Source organism: Saccopteryx leptura, chromosome 3 (assembly GCF_036850995.1).
Source record: "Saccopteryx leptura isolate mSacLep1 chromosome 3, mSacLep1_pri_phased_curated, whole genome shotgun sequence".
Classification (NCBI taxonomy): Eukaryota; Metazoa; Chordata; class Mammalia; order Chiroptera; family Emballonuridae; genus Saccopteryx; species Saccopteryx leptura.
Genome location: NC_089505.1, coordinates 21,292,496 through 21,311,530, shown reverse-complemented (window position 1 = coordinate 21,311,530; position 19,035 = coordinate 21,292,496). Strand labels below are relative to the sequence as shown.

General features: G+C 44.8%; 1 protein-coding gene across 4 annotated transcripts in view; it reads left to right on the top strand.

The window, feature by feature from the left end:
• The window catches only part of UTRN (utrophin), a 515,659-nt gene that overhangs the window by 38,282 nt on the left and 458,342 nt on the right, over positions 1-19,035 (top strand). The window contains exon 1 of one of the 4 annotated variants that reach the window (XM_066373071.1): positions 1,312-1,493. The exons of 1 other annotated variant lie outside the window; for it this stretch is intronic. In XM_066373071.1, the coding sequence (XP_066229168.1) occupies positions 1,442-1,493 (52 nt within the window). In that variant the 5' untranslated portion in view covers positions 1,312-1,441. Of the gene's footprint in view, positions 1-1,311; positions 1,494-17,009; positions 17,157-19,035 lie in introns of those variants that run through there. 2 more of the 4 variants (XM_066373068.1, XM_066373069.1) reach the window with 2 other exon arrangements.

Here is a 19,035-nt window from a genome sequence, read left to right as displayed (position 1 = left end):
GTCAGTAGCTGCCATACTGTTCTGACCAGCCAAAGAGTTTTTCATCTGTAATGTGATATGAAAATGGCCGAGACTTTTGTTGGTAATGCAGTCAAAGGAACTAGGAATAGTGTGCTTTGTGACATGCCTTTGTTATAGGTGACACAAATTTCTGTTAAGGTTAGTGAAAAATACCTTTTTTTCCTTGTCCGAGTCTATGGATCCCTTGCATCATCATAACCCCTGATGGATTTGATGATTTAAACTGAACATTTGTTTAATTAGAGCTTGGCAGTGCCAAAAGCATGCCATGAGGAGTAGTTTTGTAGAGACCAATAGAGACAAACAATTTGAAATGGAAATACCCTTTTTTGTTGTTGTTGTTGAGTGCCCCATAGTCCAGGCACTGTCCCGGGCATGGTCAAGAGAGTTGATGATCACTCCACACACGATTTTTGGCCTTGGGATGTGTAGACCAATAGAAGAAACAGTTATCAAAGTGCAGAATATAACAATAGTTGTTGAGTTGCCTAGGGGGTACATGTGCTGCGGAGTGTTGTGATAGTGTATCCTGATGGGACTTTACCTGGTCAGAGGCGGGCGCTAGTGATGAGGGGGGGGGGAGGGCCTTACAGAAGCCAGTTTTCAGTCAATACTTAAAGAGGGTAGAGGGCGTCAGCTGAGGACAGAGCCATATGCAGGCCCTGAGTAGGGCAGACCTTGGCCTGTGGCAGACCCGAATGAGGACAGTGATTGGGGTGAGGTGAGCAGCTGCCCGTGCATTGAGGTTGGCAGAAAGGTGCAGTTTCCATTTCACTCAGTAGTGTTTTTAAGCCTGGCTGAAGAGGCACAGTCTACCTTTTAGCTTGACAGCATGTATTATTTAGGATATTAACGGATGGTCACCTGAAAGCTTCAGAGATGAGTTTGGACTATATAGGTTGAAAAATTGATTAGTAAAATGAGAACACGCTTTCTGGCGAGAGCTGGACACTTAGAGAAACATTTTAAAAAATTGTTTAACTCCTAAACATTTTTGCCCACCCAGATTTTCATTTGGCTCCAATAGAAGGAAGACCCAAGAAGAAGGGAGGAAGTGCTTGGCTTCTCTGTGTTCTGTGGGCCGTCTGAACAGCAAACACGCATACCTGGATGTTCTCGGGGAGAGAAGTGCTGTCACGCATCCGGGTTTTAAAGTGACAGGCTCCCAGCCTGGCAGCCGCTCAGACAGAGCAGACCGGGATTGGGCTGTGCAGAGGCAGGAATGTCACCATTCTGGTCCGGGCAGTTGGGAGGGACTCCTCTCCCCACAGTTCCCATAGGTTCGGCCTTGTTTTTCAATTTGACTCCATCAAAGCACGTTCTCCAGCGGAGTGGTGTCTGTCGGTGTGACTTTAGAAAACATGCATGGTTGGTTTGGGAATCTTAAGTGCCTCTGGAGGACACGCTGAGCCAGCGAGAAATGGAAGTGGGATCCGATTTCACACGTGGAGACCGCAGAGAGTCCCAGGCAGGTAAAGGAGACTCGCCTAGAATGTTGTGATTATTTAACCTTTTGTCCGCTGGTTGTAGAGAGGAAACCTAGGTGTGACTCCGTGAGCCAGGGCTTAGTGTGAACAGGACTGAGCAACAGATTCTAAATGATTTGGGCCTCTGGCGGACCTTGGATTTTTTTTTAAAAAATGTTTTTTCTTAATAACATTATGAAGAAAGTAAATTACATGTGAAAAGATCTTACAACATCGGTCATGAACAGCACTTTGGAAATTTGATTTGCTCTGCTCACTAGTCCTGTAGACATTCTAGGACAGGGGGACTGTCACCCTCAGAGCCTAGTATGGGGCCTGCCACTGATTGCTTGCTTGTCCAATGTGAATGGATTGGCACCGATATCTGATGAAACTCTGTACAAGTTATTTTGTCACTTTTCTGTGATGCGAGATGCTTTATCCCAAAGTGTTTGTTGTATGAAAATCATATGGGGATAGAAAATACCCTGTCCCCCAAACTATGAATTGGTTAATGAATTGTAACCATTGGACTCTTCCAAATCTCCAACACCAGGTAGTGAATTAGCGTGGGTGACGTGACGCTCCTTCCTTCATTTAATTTGCCCATTCCTCTTTTGGTGGCTTCACTCAGTCACTTGTCATTTTTTGCATACCTGCTGGTGCCAATTTCCACGATAGACTGCTGGGAAACAGACAAATAAGGCAAGATCTCTACTTACAGGCCCTTGGACACTGAGATTCTGTGTGGTGTGTTGGGAGGTATGACAGAGGCATGTACTAGGCGCTGTGGGACCACAGGTTAGGAGGGATTAACTCCTGGAGTTTTGCTCTGCCTTGGAGGATCAGGGAACGTTTCCCAGGGGAGGGACCTTCAAAGTGGCAGAGGAGAGAGTGGAAGAGAGGGATTCCAGGCCCAGGGGAAAGTGTGTGTAAAGACAAAGGCATGCTGGATGAGTCACATGGTGAGATGTCTTTTGCATATTTATGACGAGCCTCCTCTCTCTGGGCTCATCGCTCCATCTGGGGCTGCTCGTAGCTCCAGAAAGAGCCTTTCCACAGGCTCTTTTCTCTGCCTGGAACATCTGACCCCTAGCTCTTGGCTAGCCCCTTCTACTCTTTTTGGGACTGAACATGGGAATAAATTGCACCTCATCAGAGGTCCCTGTCTGACTACCCACTGGAAGTAGATTTCCTCCTGTTCTCTCCTGTCACCTGTCTTGTTGCTTGCTTCAGCACAGCTGTCACAGGGCTCTTTGCTTTGTTAACTTTGTTGTTGATCTGTCCCTAGACTGTGATCTCTTCTTGAAGGACAGGGACCAAGATTTTCTGGTTCACCACCATCTGTAGTGCCTGGCCTAGCCCTGGCCTGCCGGGATGAATGAATGCCTGACAAGATGTCGTTTAAAAAAGAAAAAGAAAATCTTAAGAGATTTACTATTCCAGTGTATTCTTTGAAGTTTGACGTAATTCTTAACTAGGCACTTAGGATCTCAGCAAAACATTTCTTTCAAGAGCTTTGGGTGTTACCGGGAAGTAAAAAAAAAGTGGGAGTTATTTTGGATCTTGGAAGGACTGACTTGAAAAACCTAAGGATTCCTTAAATTATATACATAAAAATAAGAGAAATTCTACCATGAATACGTAATATTGTTATAAACAAAAAAAGAAATTTATGAGTTTAAAGAAATTACAATATATGGAGTTATTCTTTATTGTAATTTTATAAATTTATGTGTTTATTTGTACTTCTCAGTTCTCCTTTCTTAAAGTTTTCTGTTTATTAATCTCATGAAACGTGTGCACAGTCACCACAGATAAAGTCACAGGAGAATCCTTCCCTTACTCCTCTGTTGTCCGGCCTCCAGCTGACGTGTCACCAGCACCAGCACTGGCCTCTGCAGTCCCCTGACTCTTCATTTTGTTCTTGTGTTCCTGTCTGTTTTCCTGAGGTCTTCTTCTCATGCAGGCCATGTCTTACAAGTTCTATGTTTGGGTTCATTTCCCTTTGTGTAACCCAAGGAATCATAAATCATGCCAAAGCCAGTTGTTCTACCACCACCAAAATGGGTTCTGAATCCAAACACAAAGATGCTGTCAGGTGTGGCCCATGACATTCTGGCTAGTTATTCCCGACTTTCTGTCTTGGGTACTGTTACCTTCCTGGGGTGAAGGACATCAGTGACCTTTTGTTTCCGCTGAACTAGTCTGTTGGTCAAGAACTTCCTGGTCCCGATAATTACTGTGTTGTACATGATGGTGGCCGATCTCTATAATTCTCAGTTTTCCCACATCTGTTGATTTTGATGATTTATTCTTATCTGTGCTCTGAATCCTTATTTTTGTAATTATTGTCAATATGTAAGCTTTTTATCTAATATAAATCATCAGTTTCTCACACTGATATTCTTTTTATTTAACGCAGTGTTCATGTGACAGCTGGTCTTCTTCTGTGGGCTGAACTTCATTGCCATTTTCCTCCACTCCTTCTGACACATTTTATAGCTCATAAAATGGCTTCATGCCTACTCCGCCTTATCCACACACATTTTCCTAAAACTTGTCGCATATAGCACGAGGCATTTTCTATGAGATTTTATCAGGTTGAAAAGATTGTACAACAAAATCTACTGTGTAAACTCTACAGTAAGGACAGGTAGGCAGTCACGCTGAAAGAAAGGAAAATCTAGAAGGGAGTTCCTCAAATGGTTATGATGGTTCTTCCCATTTGGTATTCTCCAAATGAGCATTCCCTGCATAGAGCTCTTGACCCCAAGGGGCTTCAGCCAGGGGCTCGGGGGGTGGGAGCCTTCTGATATATATAAATATGTTCATTGGTGATATCTCCCGTTCTTGACTTCTGACTCCAACCTTTTGTTCTCTTCTTGAAGAAATGGAAAAAAATATATACTTAATGTGCAACCCAGAAGGTAAGATTTTGGTAACCTTTATTTGTGAAGACAATTTTTTGTTTACCTGCTTTTTTGTATTTCATTCATTCATTCAGTAAATATTTATTTCTCTCTTCCTGTGCGCCAGGCACTATACTAGTCACTGGGTATTAAAAAATGTTTTTGTTGTGACCAATATTTAAATTATTTTCGAGTAGACTTTTTAGGAGAGGACTATGTGAAAGAAGTCATGTCAGCAGGGAAATATTGTTTGGTCCATTTACTTTTTTTTTTTTTTTTTGCAAAAATTGCTGTTGGCAAGAACATGATAACTTGCACTCTGACATCATTGCTAATGTTGGGTCACGGGGCTGCAGAGGCGAAAGATGTTTTCAGAGACACATTACTGCACCGGAACGCCGCACCTGTTGCTGGCTATTCTTGCATATGAAATTCAGAACCTAGAGTCACTTGCTTTCATTTCCTTTTCCTCCCCCCTCTTTCCGGTGTGGAGGGGGTCAGGTTAGTAACTCCTGTGAGAGTATCCGCTGTGTTCCTTCAGGGTTATGATGTTGATGCCCCCGGGAGTGGAAAGGTGGTGGGGGTTCTTCGCTCTGGTGCTGGGAGGCCCCCGTGGGAGTGGCCGCGGGTTCTGAGGCTTGTGTCCGTGCCCAGTTTGGGACTGCGGGGGGCGGGGCAGTATGGTGGAGGCGGGACCGCTTCCCGCAGCTGCTGCTGCTGCTACCTGACACCTGGAACCTCACGCTCTTGAGGAACATGCATTTCCTCTGGGTGTCATCTGATTTTTTTTTGGCTTTGACTCTGAGGAAGAGAGGAAGTATTGTGTAGTATCATTTACTTTCAGGAAAATAAGTTTGCAGCGTCTGGGCTTCCTGCTGGTTCAGGCAAGGCTGCTGAGAGCCAGGGAGCTGCTGTGGACGGCCCCCAGACGGAGCAGGGCAGGGCTGCGGCCCGGAGCTGGGCGCTGGGCCTGAGGTTAGGAACACCCACAGCATGGCTTTGGTGTTTTACTCCGTGTTAACAAACCTCAGCTACCTCATTTCTCAAACGAGAGTGGAGGTATTGACAGAGCTTAACTTGTAAACATTTCGCAGGCCTCAGTGAAAAGGAATGTGAAAGCACTTTCAAGTTCAGAGGTCCCCGCAGTTGGTCAGCCTTTACCCTCCAAACTGCACCCTGATGTCACCCTGGGCGCGGCGGCAGATCCAGGCGCCCCGGAGCTGGCCGCCTCGGGAAGTTATTTCAGCCCGGGATTCCTCATTTCAGACCAAGTGTGGCCCAGTTGCTTTATTTACACTGTCATGGATAGACAGATTTACTCATGGAAATTCTCTGGAGGAGAACATTTTATGGAACGGGGAGCTCTGTGTGAAACGGCACATATGTGGTCCCACCCGGCCAACCTCAGGATGGCTCACTCTCTGTCAGGGACCGCCCTGGAATTAGAGGCCCGGCTTTGCTTTGCCTTTACTTCTGGATCGCTGGTTTCCCTGTTGTACCTTCTCTGTGACTTCTTAGAATGTGTTAATAGTGGTGCATTTCTTGCCTTCTGTGATGTTTATTACCCCCACCTTGTTGACTCTGCATCTGCCTGCTCCTTGTTTTTTTTTTTGTTGCAGGCTCTGGCCTGTGAGGGGGCTTCAGCCTGCCTCCTGAGGCAGTGACAGTAAGTCCCCAGCACTAAGCACGGGGTGTTGTGTCACTTTGCCTGGTCTGGGAACCGGTGCTGTTCCCTGTTCTGCATGGGACCCAGTGGACGCTCAGCAGACACAGCCGTCAGCTGCCTGGCTCTTCTAAGGGCTCCTTTCTGGGTCCTGAGTCCCATGGCTACAATTCTCCAGTGATAAGCATCACTTACGTTCTCTGTTCCTCATCTGCTTACCTCTTGGAAACTATATCATCATTTTAAAAACCCTGAAACTGATTTAAAATACTCCTGGTTGCCTGGCCTAGGGTGACACAGTGGATCAAGTGTCGACCTTAAATGCTGAGGTCTCTGGTTCAAATCCCTGGGCTTGCCTGGTCAAGGCACATACAGGAAGCAATTACTATGAGTCAATGCTTCTCATTTCTCCTCCCACTTTCTCATGCCTCCTCTCTTTCTCTCTCTCTCCGTTCTCCAAAAATCAATACATTTAAAAAATAAATAAGTAAAATACTCCTGGTCAGTTCCTTGGCATTGGTTCTGCCTAATTATTCCCTGGGTCTTTCATTTTCTCCCCACGGTCAGCCCTCAGTTGTCACAGTAGTTGGTTATGCCCCGTTCCCACGTTGAGGGATGAGACTCACGGGAGTGTGGGTGGGTGTGGCCATGCTTAGAAGGGACTGTCTTTGTTTGGTATCTGCTGCAGGCCCAACATACAGATGCCTCACTCATGTCAATACCCCCGTCTTCTGGGCGGTCAATGTCCTCAGACTGGGTTCAGAGCAGAAGGGCTTCGCAGGAAAGATATTAAATCGAGATACTCATTGCATGTGACCAAGGGGTAAAATTTTGAGTGACATTCAGAACCACAGGCTGTGTACTCTATGGGACACTTAGAGGACTTCTCCCACTAGAAGTTTTTATTGCAAACAACAAAGAATTATCCCCACAATTCTTCTTTGCACCTTCCCGTGAAACTTGAGGTTCTAGAACCTTCTAGAAACTAGGGAAGTTTTCCTCATAATGCTAGCAGTTGCACTTCATGAGAGCTCACTTGCCTACATTTGCTTCACAGCCCAGCAGGATGCCAGTGTTATTGCTTCTACTTTTATAGTACTTCTCTTTCCAAATTACTCCTTTTCCTTTTTTGAAAGTGCCCCTCTGGCCTGGACGCAGCTCTCCGGTCCCCTGTGGAGACCATTTCTGCAGTGTTGGGATCACTGAGTTAGCTTCAGAGCTGCAACTTATGGTTACGCTCCTGTCACTGACCCTGCCACCTCCCTTCTGCATCAGGTGGGCCTATTGCGAGCTCCGTGCTCAGGTGCAAGAGCTGGCCGGCCCTCTCACTTCCCTGGCCTGCTTTGCTTATCTCTCACTCTCTTTTTTTTTAATGAGAAAGATAGAGACAGAGGGACAGATAGGGACAGACAGGCAGGAGGGGAGAGGTGCTTTGTGGCACCTGAGTTGTTCATTGATTGCTTTCTCATATGTGGTTGACCTGGGGGCTATAGCTCAGCAAGTGACCTCTTGCTCAAGCCAGCGACTTTGGGTTCAAGCCAGCGACCATGAGGCCATGTCTAGGATCCCACGCTCAAGCCAGCAACCCTATGCTCAAACTGGATGAGCCCACACTCAAGCCAGCGACCTTGGGGCTCGAACCTGGGTCCTCTGCATCCCAGTTCAATGCTTTATTCATCTTGTAATGTTCCCGTAAATGCTATTCCTGCTCCATGAAGAACCCTGTGATGACTTTCCTTTTTTTCCTGTTAGAGTGAGATGCTTGCAGCATCAGTGGCTGTCCCAGGGACCCTGCCTTAAGCAGCCAGCACCGCAAGGCTCCTCCCAGGGACCTGGACATTGGATCAGGGCCTCTGCAAAGCGATGGCCTCACCTGGCAGCAGGAGGTATAGGCTCGTTCAACCGCAGATTGCCATCAGTCACTGGGTACCATACCAATGGGTTCCAAGCTGTTGCTGTCTGTCTGGAAGCAACTCAGCCAGTAAAAAACCATACACACAGATGCATGCACATACCCACAGAAACACGCGTGTGTGTGTGCACACACACAGACACACACTGTTGTGAGAGAAGGCCTCCCTGGGAGGAAACCCAGGTTCCCTGCTCAGAGCCCTCCTCACCTCTCTTGGTGTAAAGAGAGGATGTCTGTGCCTACAACCTTTCTTTGCCCCCTCCCCAAAGTAAGGAATTTGGTGATGCTGTTCTTTACCTCTTAATCTCACTGCTTTGTGCAGTTTCCCTCCACAGAAATAACTATAAGAAAGGTTATAATTTTATCCTGAAATACAACCACTGAGAATTTTTCTTTTATTATTCCCAGTAGGCAATTTTGACTACATAATATAAAATAAAGGCAATAATACCTAAAATATGATTTCTTTCCCCTTTCATTGGCATATTGTTTAAAGTCTGCATCTGAGGCCAGCCTCTGTGTGATTTTGGATAAATTCTAAATGCTTTGATTATAGGGGTTTTTGTTTATCTCTAATATATATATACATATATCAACTCTAATATATATATATTAGAATGTCATTTGGCTGCATTAATATACTAATATGGAAACAAAGGCATGATTTCGGATTTTATTTTTATCTTTGAGTCTTGGAAAAACAATCTCATGAGAAATCACTCAGCCCATTAAATACCATCCTTGACATTACTTTTTTGGGTTTACTTGCATTTAGAAAAGTTTTTCTGGCTTTTTGGCTATTCCTTTTTGTAGTTGTTTTAACCATACCAACGGTAGTGCAGTGAATATTTTTAGACATGTGTTGTTAGAGTCATGTGAAAAAATCTTTTTTATATCAACATGAGGGATTTTGTTAGTAAAGGGATAGTAATGTTAGTTAATGTGGTCAAGAACTGAGGTAGGGCCCTGGCCGGTTGGCTCAGCGGTAGAGCGTCGGCCTGGCATGCGGGGGACCTGGGTTCGATTTCCGGCCAGGACACATAGGAGAAGCGCCCATTTGCTTCTCCACCCCCCCCCTCCTTCCTCTCTGTCTCTCTCTTCCCCTCCCGCAGCCAAGGTTCCATTGGAACAAAGATGGCCCGGGCGCTGGGGATGGCTCTTGGCCTCTGCCCCAGGCGCTAGAGTGGCTCTGGTCGTGGCAGAGCGACGCCCCGGAGGGGCAGAGCATCGCCCCCTGGTGGGCAGAGCATCACCCCTGGTGGGCGTGCCGGGTGGATCCCGGTCGGGCGCATGCGGGAGTCTGTCTGACTGTCTCTCCCCGTTTCCAGCTTCAGAAAAATACAAAAAGAAAAAAAAAGAACTGAGGTAGAATATCTAGCTAGAGAAAAAATGAGTTACAATTCCTGACATGCTCTTTGAGTATTGGAGAAGTTGTGCACTAAGCAGGAATTCCTTTGATGAAAATGCGGGAGAGAATGAATGAGACCGTGAGACTCTTGATGGAGGGACCTTGCCCTTGTGTTTCTGTGTTCCTCTGGGGCGGGATGCTGTGTAATGGTCTGCAGTCAGGCAGTGGGCTCAGACCGTGGAGAGCTTTGTAAACCTCATGAAGATGAGCCTCCAGCCTCCGTTCTCGCCTGCTAAATCGTTAAGTTTTTGAAGCTATGGAATTGCAGGTGTTTTAAAAAGATCATTCTGCGGGTTCCTTCAGGGGAAGGAGTGAGGGGGATAGGAGTGGAGAGAGCTTAGAGGCAGAGAGAATGTTGCAGGTTCTTTTGCCAGGAGAGAGAGTGACAGAGGATGTGGGGAAGGACAGCCGGAAATGCACGAGGCCATGGATTTCTTAAGCACAGATTCAAGACCTCTCACCTGCAGTTAGTGTAGCCAGAAAGAGCTCTGGAAACCAAAGGTATTTTCTTTGTAATTCATTTGACAGGAAGACCTGATGTTAACTCATTTGGTGACAACATTTGACCTGAACTTCTAGGATGCTTTTACAATCTTTGTTAATCTCACTCTCCATTCATAAAATATACATGTTTGCCGCAGATGTATTAAAGTGTTTAATTAGGAAACATTTCTCTGGGTCTCACTGTTCTGTTTTTTTGTTTTTGTTTTGGATATAATAAATGGTTTGTGTGCTGTGTCACTTTCTCAAATGGGAAAAGCTCTGATTTGGGTACACATCTGGACCAAGGATTTTGGACAGGGGATTGCGAAAACTATTTGAGCTGTTCTTCTAGGATAAGGTTCACAAGACTGACAGTTTACTATGGAGAAAATAGTGGAGGAAAAACAACATTTTTTTTAGCCTGGAAGACTCAGTGGTCAATGATGAAGCCGCCTCATTAGCATGAAAAGAAACAACGTTTGGAGGGCTCGGATATGTCCATTAAACAGTGCATGATTTATTGGGAAGGATGGACCTTGGATTTTTTTTTTTTTTTTTGTATTTTTCTGAAGCTGGAAACGGGGAGAGACAGTCAGACAGACTCCCGCATGCGCCCGACCGGGATCCACCCGGCACGCCCACCAGGGGCTACGCTCTACCCACCAGGGGGCGATGCTCTGCCCCTCCGGGGCGTCTCTCTTCCGCGACCAGAGCCACTCTAGCGCCTGGGGCAGAGGCCAAGGAGCCATCCCCAGCGCCCGGGCCATCTTTGTTCCAATGGAGCCTTGGCTGCGGGAGGGGAAGAGAGAGACAGAGAGGAAGGCGAGGGTGGAGAAGCAAATGGGCACCTCTCCTATGTGCCTTGGCCGGGAATTGAACTCAGGTCCCCCGCACGCCGCCAGGCCGACGCTCTACCGCTGAGCCAACCGGCCAGGGCCTGGATCTTGGATTTTTGAGGAGTTGCTTGTATGCAGGATCTTGGATGGAATCGTGATCCAGAAAAAGGAGCAGTTATAGAAATTTGAATAAGATCTGTAGAGGAATTTATTAGTATTACCTCAGTGCTGATTCTCTGGTTTTGATTTGTACTCTGGTTATGTCGTACTGGTGACATTTGGGGAAGCTTGATGAAGAGAATATAAGAACTCTATATACTATTTTTACAGGGTTTTATTATTATTTTTTTTTGGTAAATCTAAAATTATTTAAGTTTTAAAAAAATGAGAAAAAAAGTTGCTTGTTGTACCAGAAAATGGTATCATGTATGCTGTTTTTAAGTAGAGAATATCTGTTGGTGGGAGTATGGTTTCTTTGGAGGATTCAATGTCAAAATATTTCAGTAACATTTCCAAGTTAGGTCTCCACACCCTCTCTCTCTCTTTAAAGCTGACCTTGTTTTTATTGTAAGATTAATTTGACATTTTCTGATCTGAGGAAGATGATGCTTGATTCTACCTTAAGTGCCAACAGGAAGAGTTACAGAATGCCAGCTGTGTCTGCAGCGGTCACGGGAGGTGTGTTCTCCTGCTCTTGGCCCTCCTGGTGTTGGGGAGGGGGGGTGGTTGTCTCTAGCTTTGGTCTGCTGCTCTGCAGGGTTAGCTGTAGGCTCATTAGTTAGGGCTGAAAGTTATAATTAGAAGTTCAAAGCCAAGAGGGTTTGCAGACAACAGAAAGGAGGAAAAAGTGTGTGCCTTTAATAGCCTCCAGTAGGCTCCACGGTCTTGGCTGTGCTGATGCAGGCGGGCGTGCGTCTCCCTCGTGGAGACGGATTAGTCTCCAGATGACTTGGCTTCTCTCTCTCTCTCTCTCCCCTACACTACCTCCTGTTGTTTCAGCGGATTCGTTCTCCAATTCTCTCTCCAGTCCAGTCCTTTCTTCCCCTTTGGATGAGAGTGGGCCTAGGCTGGCAGCCAGTTACCCTCGTGCTATAATAGAGCTAGTGATATGTACAAAATTTGATTACTGCTGTCAACACAAGATTGAATGAGCAAGTGCGTACCCTAGACGGATCCTTGCGACCTAAATGACCTATTGATTTCACAAGAACTATAGATGAGGCCCCCGTGTAATGTCGGAGAAGAAGATGGGTCTGTGGATTGCGAGTGGATTCTGACAGTACAGAGCTGTTCTGAGAAGTGCCCTCCTGTTAGATCTTTTTAGAAGGACCTTCAGATAATTTTGATAAACTGGCTGTTGCCTCTGATTTTCTTCACGGTCAAGTATTTATAGAAATTCCATGGAAGGTTTTGTACTTGTGTTTGTTCAATAGCTTGCCTTTTCCGTGCAGAAACTAGTAGAGGACTTGTACTGGTTGATACAGACTGTATTTGCTCCTGAGATATGATGACATTTCTTTTCCTTTTTTTAGTATACGTGCTGCCGAAGCGAGCACTCTTTTCCTATTTTCGAATTTCCAATGTGTTTCTGCCTTTATTACGATAATCACATAATTTTCTTGTTTTATTATCCTTTTTTTTAAGCACAGTTTTTTTTGTTTGATATGCTAATGTTTTAGAAGGATTTCCCCATCTTTGATCATAAGGAATATTGGTTGCTCTGTTATGTTCTGTGTCTACCAATGATCATTGGAGCCAATTCAGCGCCAACAGAAATCCTTGATTTGGAGTGCAGTGAAGAAGGAAACTTTATTCAGTGCAAAACAGCTCGATGGTGGTACAGCCCGGCTGTGAAATGGGGCCAGACCCCTCTCCAGCTTGATAGCTCTGCCCTGCTGCCCGGTGGCCTGGTCTGCCCTGCTCCCCAGTGGCCTGGTCTTCCCTGCTCCCTGGTAGCCTGGTCTGCCCTGCTCCCCGGTGGCTTGGTCTGCCCTGCTGCCCAGTGGTCTGGTCTGCCCTGCTCCCCGGTGGTCTGGTCTGCCCTGCTGCACGGTGGTCTGGTCTGCCCTGCTCCCCAATGGCCTGGTCTTCCCTGCTCCCTGGTGGCCTAATCTTCCCTGCTCCCTGGTGGCCTGATTTGCCCTGCTCCCCGGTGGCCTGGTCTGCCCTGCTGCCCGGTGGTCTGGTCTGCCCTGCTCCCCAGTGGCCTGGTCTGCCCTGCTGCCCGGTGGCTTGGTCTGCCCTGCTGCCCAGTGGTCTGGTCTGCCCTGCTCCCCGGTGGTCTGGTCTGCCCTGCTGCACGGTGGTCTGGTCTGCCCTGCTCCCCAATGGCCTGGTCTTCCCTGCTCCCTGGTGGCCTAATCTTCCCTGCTCCCTGGTGGCCTGGTTTGCCCTGCTCCCCGGTGGCCTGGTCTGCCCTGCTGCCCGGTGGTCTGGTCTGCCCTGCTCCCCAGTGGCCTGGTCTGCCCTGCTGCCCGGTGCTCCGCTCCTGTGCCCTGCGGGGTATCATTGGGGTTCCTGCTTGGCCAGGGAGATGCAGTCTTCGGTGGAAAGGGAAAGTGCGCCCCCGATGACATTTTCACTTAGCTTAATGTGAATGTTTTAGACATTTCCCACAATGGAAAGTTCTGTTTGACATAGGAAAGTGCAGGGGTCAGTCTCATAGTCAGCCAAATGCCAAGAAATAACAAAAACAATGGCTTACATGGTGCAGCCTTAGGACGTGGAAAATTTCAGAGAAGATGGATGAATCATATTACTTAGTACACATTGCAAGATCGGAGGCCTTATATTGGAAAATAAAGAAAAAAAAATTTAAGTTTATATAGCCTTTTTGTATTTTTTGGTTTATGCTTCATATACATTTTATTCTGTTTAGCTATTTTTTAAGGATTAAAAAATTAAAAATTAAAATCCCAACATAAGATGCTTTAGGAAAGAGATAATTAACATTGTATATGAATTTGTTCAAACATCACGTGGTCTGGGGGGAAAAATAAGAATTCCTCTGAATTAGATTTAATTAGATTAGATAGTCCCTTAGAAGTAGAAAAAAAGAATAATGCCTTTGAAGTAGACTATATTAGATGTTTTGAATTTTGAATTGGATAATTCCTTTGAGAAAAATTACCACACTTCTTACGATATCATATTTTTGAGAGAGAAGGAGGAATCACGATTTGCTGCCCCTTGGCTACTTTCAATATTTTCGAGATCTTTAATCTTAAATCACATCTGATATAGTATTTCTTCCCATAAAATGGTGCCAGGTGGGTACTGGAAAAGCCAGGGGCAGACTTTGTAAAGTATATAGTTGTCCAACCTGTGCTGCACATCTGACACTGATACGAAGTGATATTGAAAGTAAACTATAATTGAAGAATAAAATTTTGAATTTCTTTCTGTAAATAATTATGGCTCTTTACTTAAAGAAAGGCTACTTTTTATTTGGGCCTGTTTCTCTTTAAGAAGACACTGCATGCAGAAAGACTGCAGGTGGAAAGAACTGGTTTGTAGGTGACTAGAGTGTCAAATTTCCATTGAGAATTTCATCTTATAAGTTTCTGTAAGCAGCCCTTCGGTAGAGCAAGAAGGGCCAGCTGCTTTGGCAGGTTCTACAGAGATAGAAACCTGAAGGCCAGCACTATTTTGTTGGTAGGAATCCACACACCTCTCCCAGTTAAAAATGCTGAAATTCTTTTAAATCTGTCTGAAAATAGCTACTATTAAAGCTGGACACCTTCAAGGTCTTGCTTCTGCACTGTAGCCAGTATCTATTCTGATCAAGTTCTGTATTTTGAGTTTTTAGCTTTGCTTAGAAAAATGGAAACATTTTGGGGCTACTGGTAAAAATTGGGCTTTGATAACCATAAGCGACCTGCAGATCAATCCCCAATGAGATGTCCCTTCATACCCACTAGAATGGCTACTCTAATAAAAAAGACAGGTAATAAATAAATGTGGCTGAGGATGTGGAGAACCTTCCTGCCCTGGAAGTGGGAACAGAATATGGTGCAGCCACTTGGGAAAACTGGCAGATTTTTTAAAGGTTCACCAGAGGGTGACTGTATGACCCAGCGATTCCACTTCTGGCTGTTTATATCCAAGAGATGAATATGTGACAACATACAGATTTATACACGAATGCTTGTAGCAGCATTATTCATAACTAAAACGTAGAAACAGCCCAAATATCTATCAACTGATGAGTGAATAAATAAATTATAGGATGTTATTACAATGGAATACTATCTGGCCGTAAAAGGAATGAAGAACTGACATGTGCTACAACACAAATACACTGTGAAAACATTGTGTGCTAAGTGAAAAATGATCACAGACGTATTTGGTGACTTCATTTATATGAAATGCCCAGAAGATGCAAATTGATAGACTGAAAGTAGGTTTTTTGTGTTTGCCTAAGGCTGGGGGGGGGGGTTTGAGAAGAGGAAATGGAACATGACTGCTTTTTGGGGTGATAAAAATATTATGAAATTGATTGTGGTGATGGATGCAAAACTCTGAATATATGAATAATCTTTGATGTATACACTGTAAATGGGTTAATTGCATGCAATATGAATTATAAATCAATAAAGCTGTTGCCAAAAAAAAAATTGGGCTTTGATAATGTGACATAATCTGTATCACTGTTGGTCAAATAAGTTTGTAAATATGATATATATGTTTACTCGCTTATAGTTTGTATTGGGTGTGGGGGACAGGTTGTAAGCAGGCAGGGTCGTTATAACCTAAGGCTTAGTTTTAAGACTAAGTCTTTCCCACCCTTTTAATACTAAGGTCTTTTAAAAACTAAGCTTTTCTCCACACCTGTGACTGCTGTATGATGTGGGGTGGTGCACTCTTATGGGGAATCTCATTATGCCTCAGATAAGTGACTTTGTATCAGAGACTTCCTTGTTTGTATATTGGATTAAAGGTTTTGATTTCTACACTATAAAATGAGGCAGAGGAGCCCATGCTGGAGGAGAGCAGAGAAAGGCCATGTGGAGGAGAGAAGAAGCAGCCAAGATGGTGGAGTGCTGAAGGAGAAGCCAGTTTGTGCAGAGTTTGTGCAGAGAGAAAGAGATGGAGAACAGAGGTGAATAAGGCTGGTGAGGTACAAACCTTTGATTCTAGGAAACTCGGATAAGTCAGTGGCTTTGGGAGTCCTGAATGGAAAGGGCAGTGTTTTCCCACTGTGTATTTCTTGCCCGCTGGGTGCAAGCTAGGATTAAATATAATGGCCCACCAGTTCTTGGCTCCGTTGTTTCATTGCCGTCTGTCTGAATCTAATGCTAACCTGCATGGGCCAGGCGGCTGTGATGGTGGCCATGGCTACTGGCCATACAATCACTGTGCTTCTATCTCTTTTCACAAGACTCCTAGGAGACAGGTGAGGTCACTACTCCCATTTTACAGATTTGGAGGTTGAGGCTTAGCATGAACATTTTGCCAGAATCATTCAGCTTCTAGTTTTGGACAAATCCACAGATAGAGAGGAGGAGACGGGGGCAGGTCCTGGCGCGTTCTCTTTCCTGTACCTCAGCCAATAAGTAGGAAGGGATGTGGCTTTTAATTTAAACCTATGTGTTTCCTGATAAGGGTGCATACATATTCTAGGAAAATCTCCACTTCTAAGTGAACGTTTCTACTACAAAGCACCTGAGAAAAAGAAAAGAGGAATAGGAAAACAGGTGAGGGGATATGGGTTATGATTTCTTCCGCTCACTTAGGTGTGTGGATATCACATGTGCATAAGTGATAGCCAAGCGAGCAAGGCAGGTACAGCAAATAGAATCGCCTGGAAAATGAGTCAACGTTGTTACCTCTTATCTTACGATTCTGTGTGGTTAATTTTTTCCATAATAGCAATGTCTAAGGAATTAAGAAGAAATTATTTTATCTCCTCAAGATAAATATGCATATTAAAGTGAAATAACAAGTCCAATTCATTCTTTAAAATATAGTTAATACATAACCAAACTCTTCAGCCCGGTTGTGTATTCAAGGCAAAAGCCTCTATTTAGATGCGTCCTTTACAAGCTGATGCTGTCAAAACAGGAAACAAAGTTAGAATCTCTTTGTAGTTGATCAGAACTATGCAAAGGCTCTTACTTGTGACAATTAAAAAAACTAAAAAAGCACAACCCAAATGACCTAAGGCGTTTCACTAACCACTAAGTGTAACTTCCTGTCTGGTCTGTGGAGGAGATTGGGCTAGGTTTAGTCAGATCCTCTCATGGGAAAAAGAACAGCCACCCCAGCACAGCACAGGACATCCCAGTGTGCAGTTCGCAGGCTGCTTTTGTTGTCCACTTCCTCTGCATCTTTTTCCTCGTCATTGAAGCAAATGTAGGTGATGAGCGGCCCGGCAGCCACCGCATTTCGCTGGAAAAAGTGCAGGTTTGATTTCCCCGGGCAAGGAGCTCGCAGGGCGTACAAGCACTTGCCAGGTAAGTTTGTCCACTTGCGCGATTCCCTGCCCCTCCCGCTCCCCCCCCCCCCCCCCCCCCCCCATCCCCCGAGCTTTTGAAAAGAAGCCGTCAGCAAGGACTAAGCTCTCCTGGTCACTTACTGAGTCCCACTTGCTAAATAACCAAGCCGCTGAAGGCAGGGCTTTGCTGGTGATGGGAACAGCCTGGCCTGTTCTTCCTGACGCCAGGGCTGTTGTAGACTCTGAATAGTGGGGACCTGCTTTCCGCTTCACCCAGCGCTTCAGAGTGGGATAAGCTGCCAGACTGGAGCGTCTCTGGGAAAAGCCCTCCAGGAACTGTAGGTCTGTTGTGACGAGTGTGCTTCACTTTGCCTGCCTGTCTTAGGTGTTGACAGTTGACTGCTGTAGGGAGAAAGTTGCCACTGTTGTTGAATTGTTCTAGAGCTCCGCCCAAATTGTATTTGATTAACTGTGCTGGTGGAAAAGATTTTTTACTTTTGCTAAAAGGGAGAAGTTGGAGGTTTATACTTTGGGGAGGGGGGGGGGATGGCAACACGTGGGTTTTGTTTTAATGCAGCCTTGTCCTGCAGAGGCATCAGTGCAGAACCTGACCTTGGATGTGGCCATGCACTTTTCTGTCACTGGAGTTCACTTCCAGGGTGACGTAGTGATCTTCACTAGTTCAGACTTTCCTATTTTGTTTAATTATGTATTCACGCACCGGCCATAGAAGCTTTCTGGAGAACAGCAACAACAACTAGTGATGTGTTTTATTTGATCTCATCTATCACGCCTGAATTTTGTTACTATGGGAAAACTTAGGCCAGTTAAATTAAAAAAATGTTTTTTCTTCCCTTTGGAATTACTCTTTCCCTCTTAATGTTTTTCTCCTTTGTAAGTCCATATAAATGAGATGGTAAATGCTTGTAGGCATCGTCTCTATGGAGTGCATTTAAAGTGAAATGATTGGAGCAGCTTGTATTTTCCTTGTAAATTTGCTTTCTATGTCACATGTAATAGGAGATGAGTGTGCTATAATTCTCTTCTTGGGCTATTAACTTTTCTCTCTTATTTAAAGAACCGTGTGGTCTCAACAGAAAATTAAAATGCTTTCAGGGACCTGAGTTAGAACCCCTACCACACGGGAGTAGCAATTACAGCATTGTGGCTTTTCAAAGATACTTCTTAACTCTCACTTAATCCCCTTTCTTTCTCCGGCATTAATAATCTCCATAGTTTGCTGGTTTGATCCTTATTGTCTTACTACAAAAGGTTTCAGGTCACTGTGGTGGTCGAAATCAGAAGATAATTAAAAGAAAAAAATACAACTAAATCTTTAAATCATAAGCAAACTTTAAAGCTTTAAACATGAATTCTCATCCAATTAGACAGGTTTTCTTTCCTGCCCTCTGATCTGTCCCAAGGCTGTAGGAAAATAAAAAGCATTAAAAAAATACTTCTGGGAATGTTATTTTAACAAAAATAGAAAACCAATGGGTGTGTGACTCAAATTCCATAAGGGCCAGGCTCCCTTCACATCTGCTGCTATTGAACTGAGTATTTCCTTGTATCTACAGGGTAGATCTCTTCAGTACTCCTGTTAGAAATAAAGGTATAAAAATATGCATTTATGGATAGCATATTGCATTACAACACATGGCTGTTTCTGGTCTTCAAAGCAGTCTCCATTATAGATTAAACTTTGAGATGAATTCTTTATTCACAGACTTCACAGGTAGAAAGTGAAACCGTAAGTGTTTTGCATTCAACTCTTGACAGTGCAGAGGGTGGTATTCCCAATGACAGTCGCAGAACCAAAATGGCATAATAATACAAGGCACAAAATAGAATAGACTTCGAAGACATATTCGCTGAAAATGAGCCTTCCAGTGTTTCTT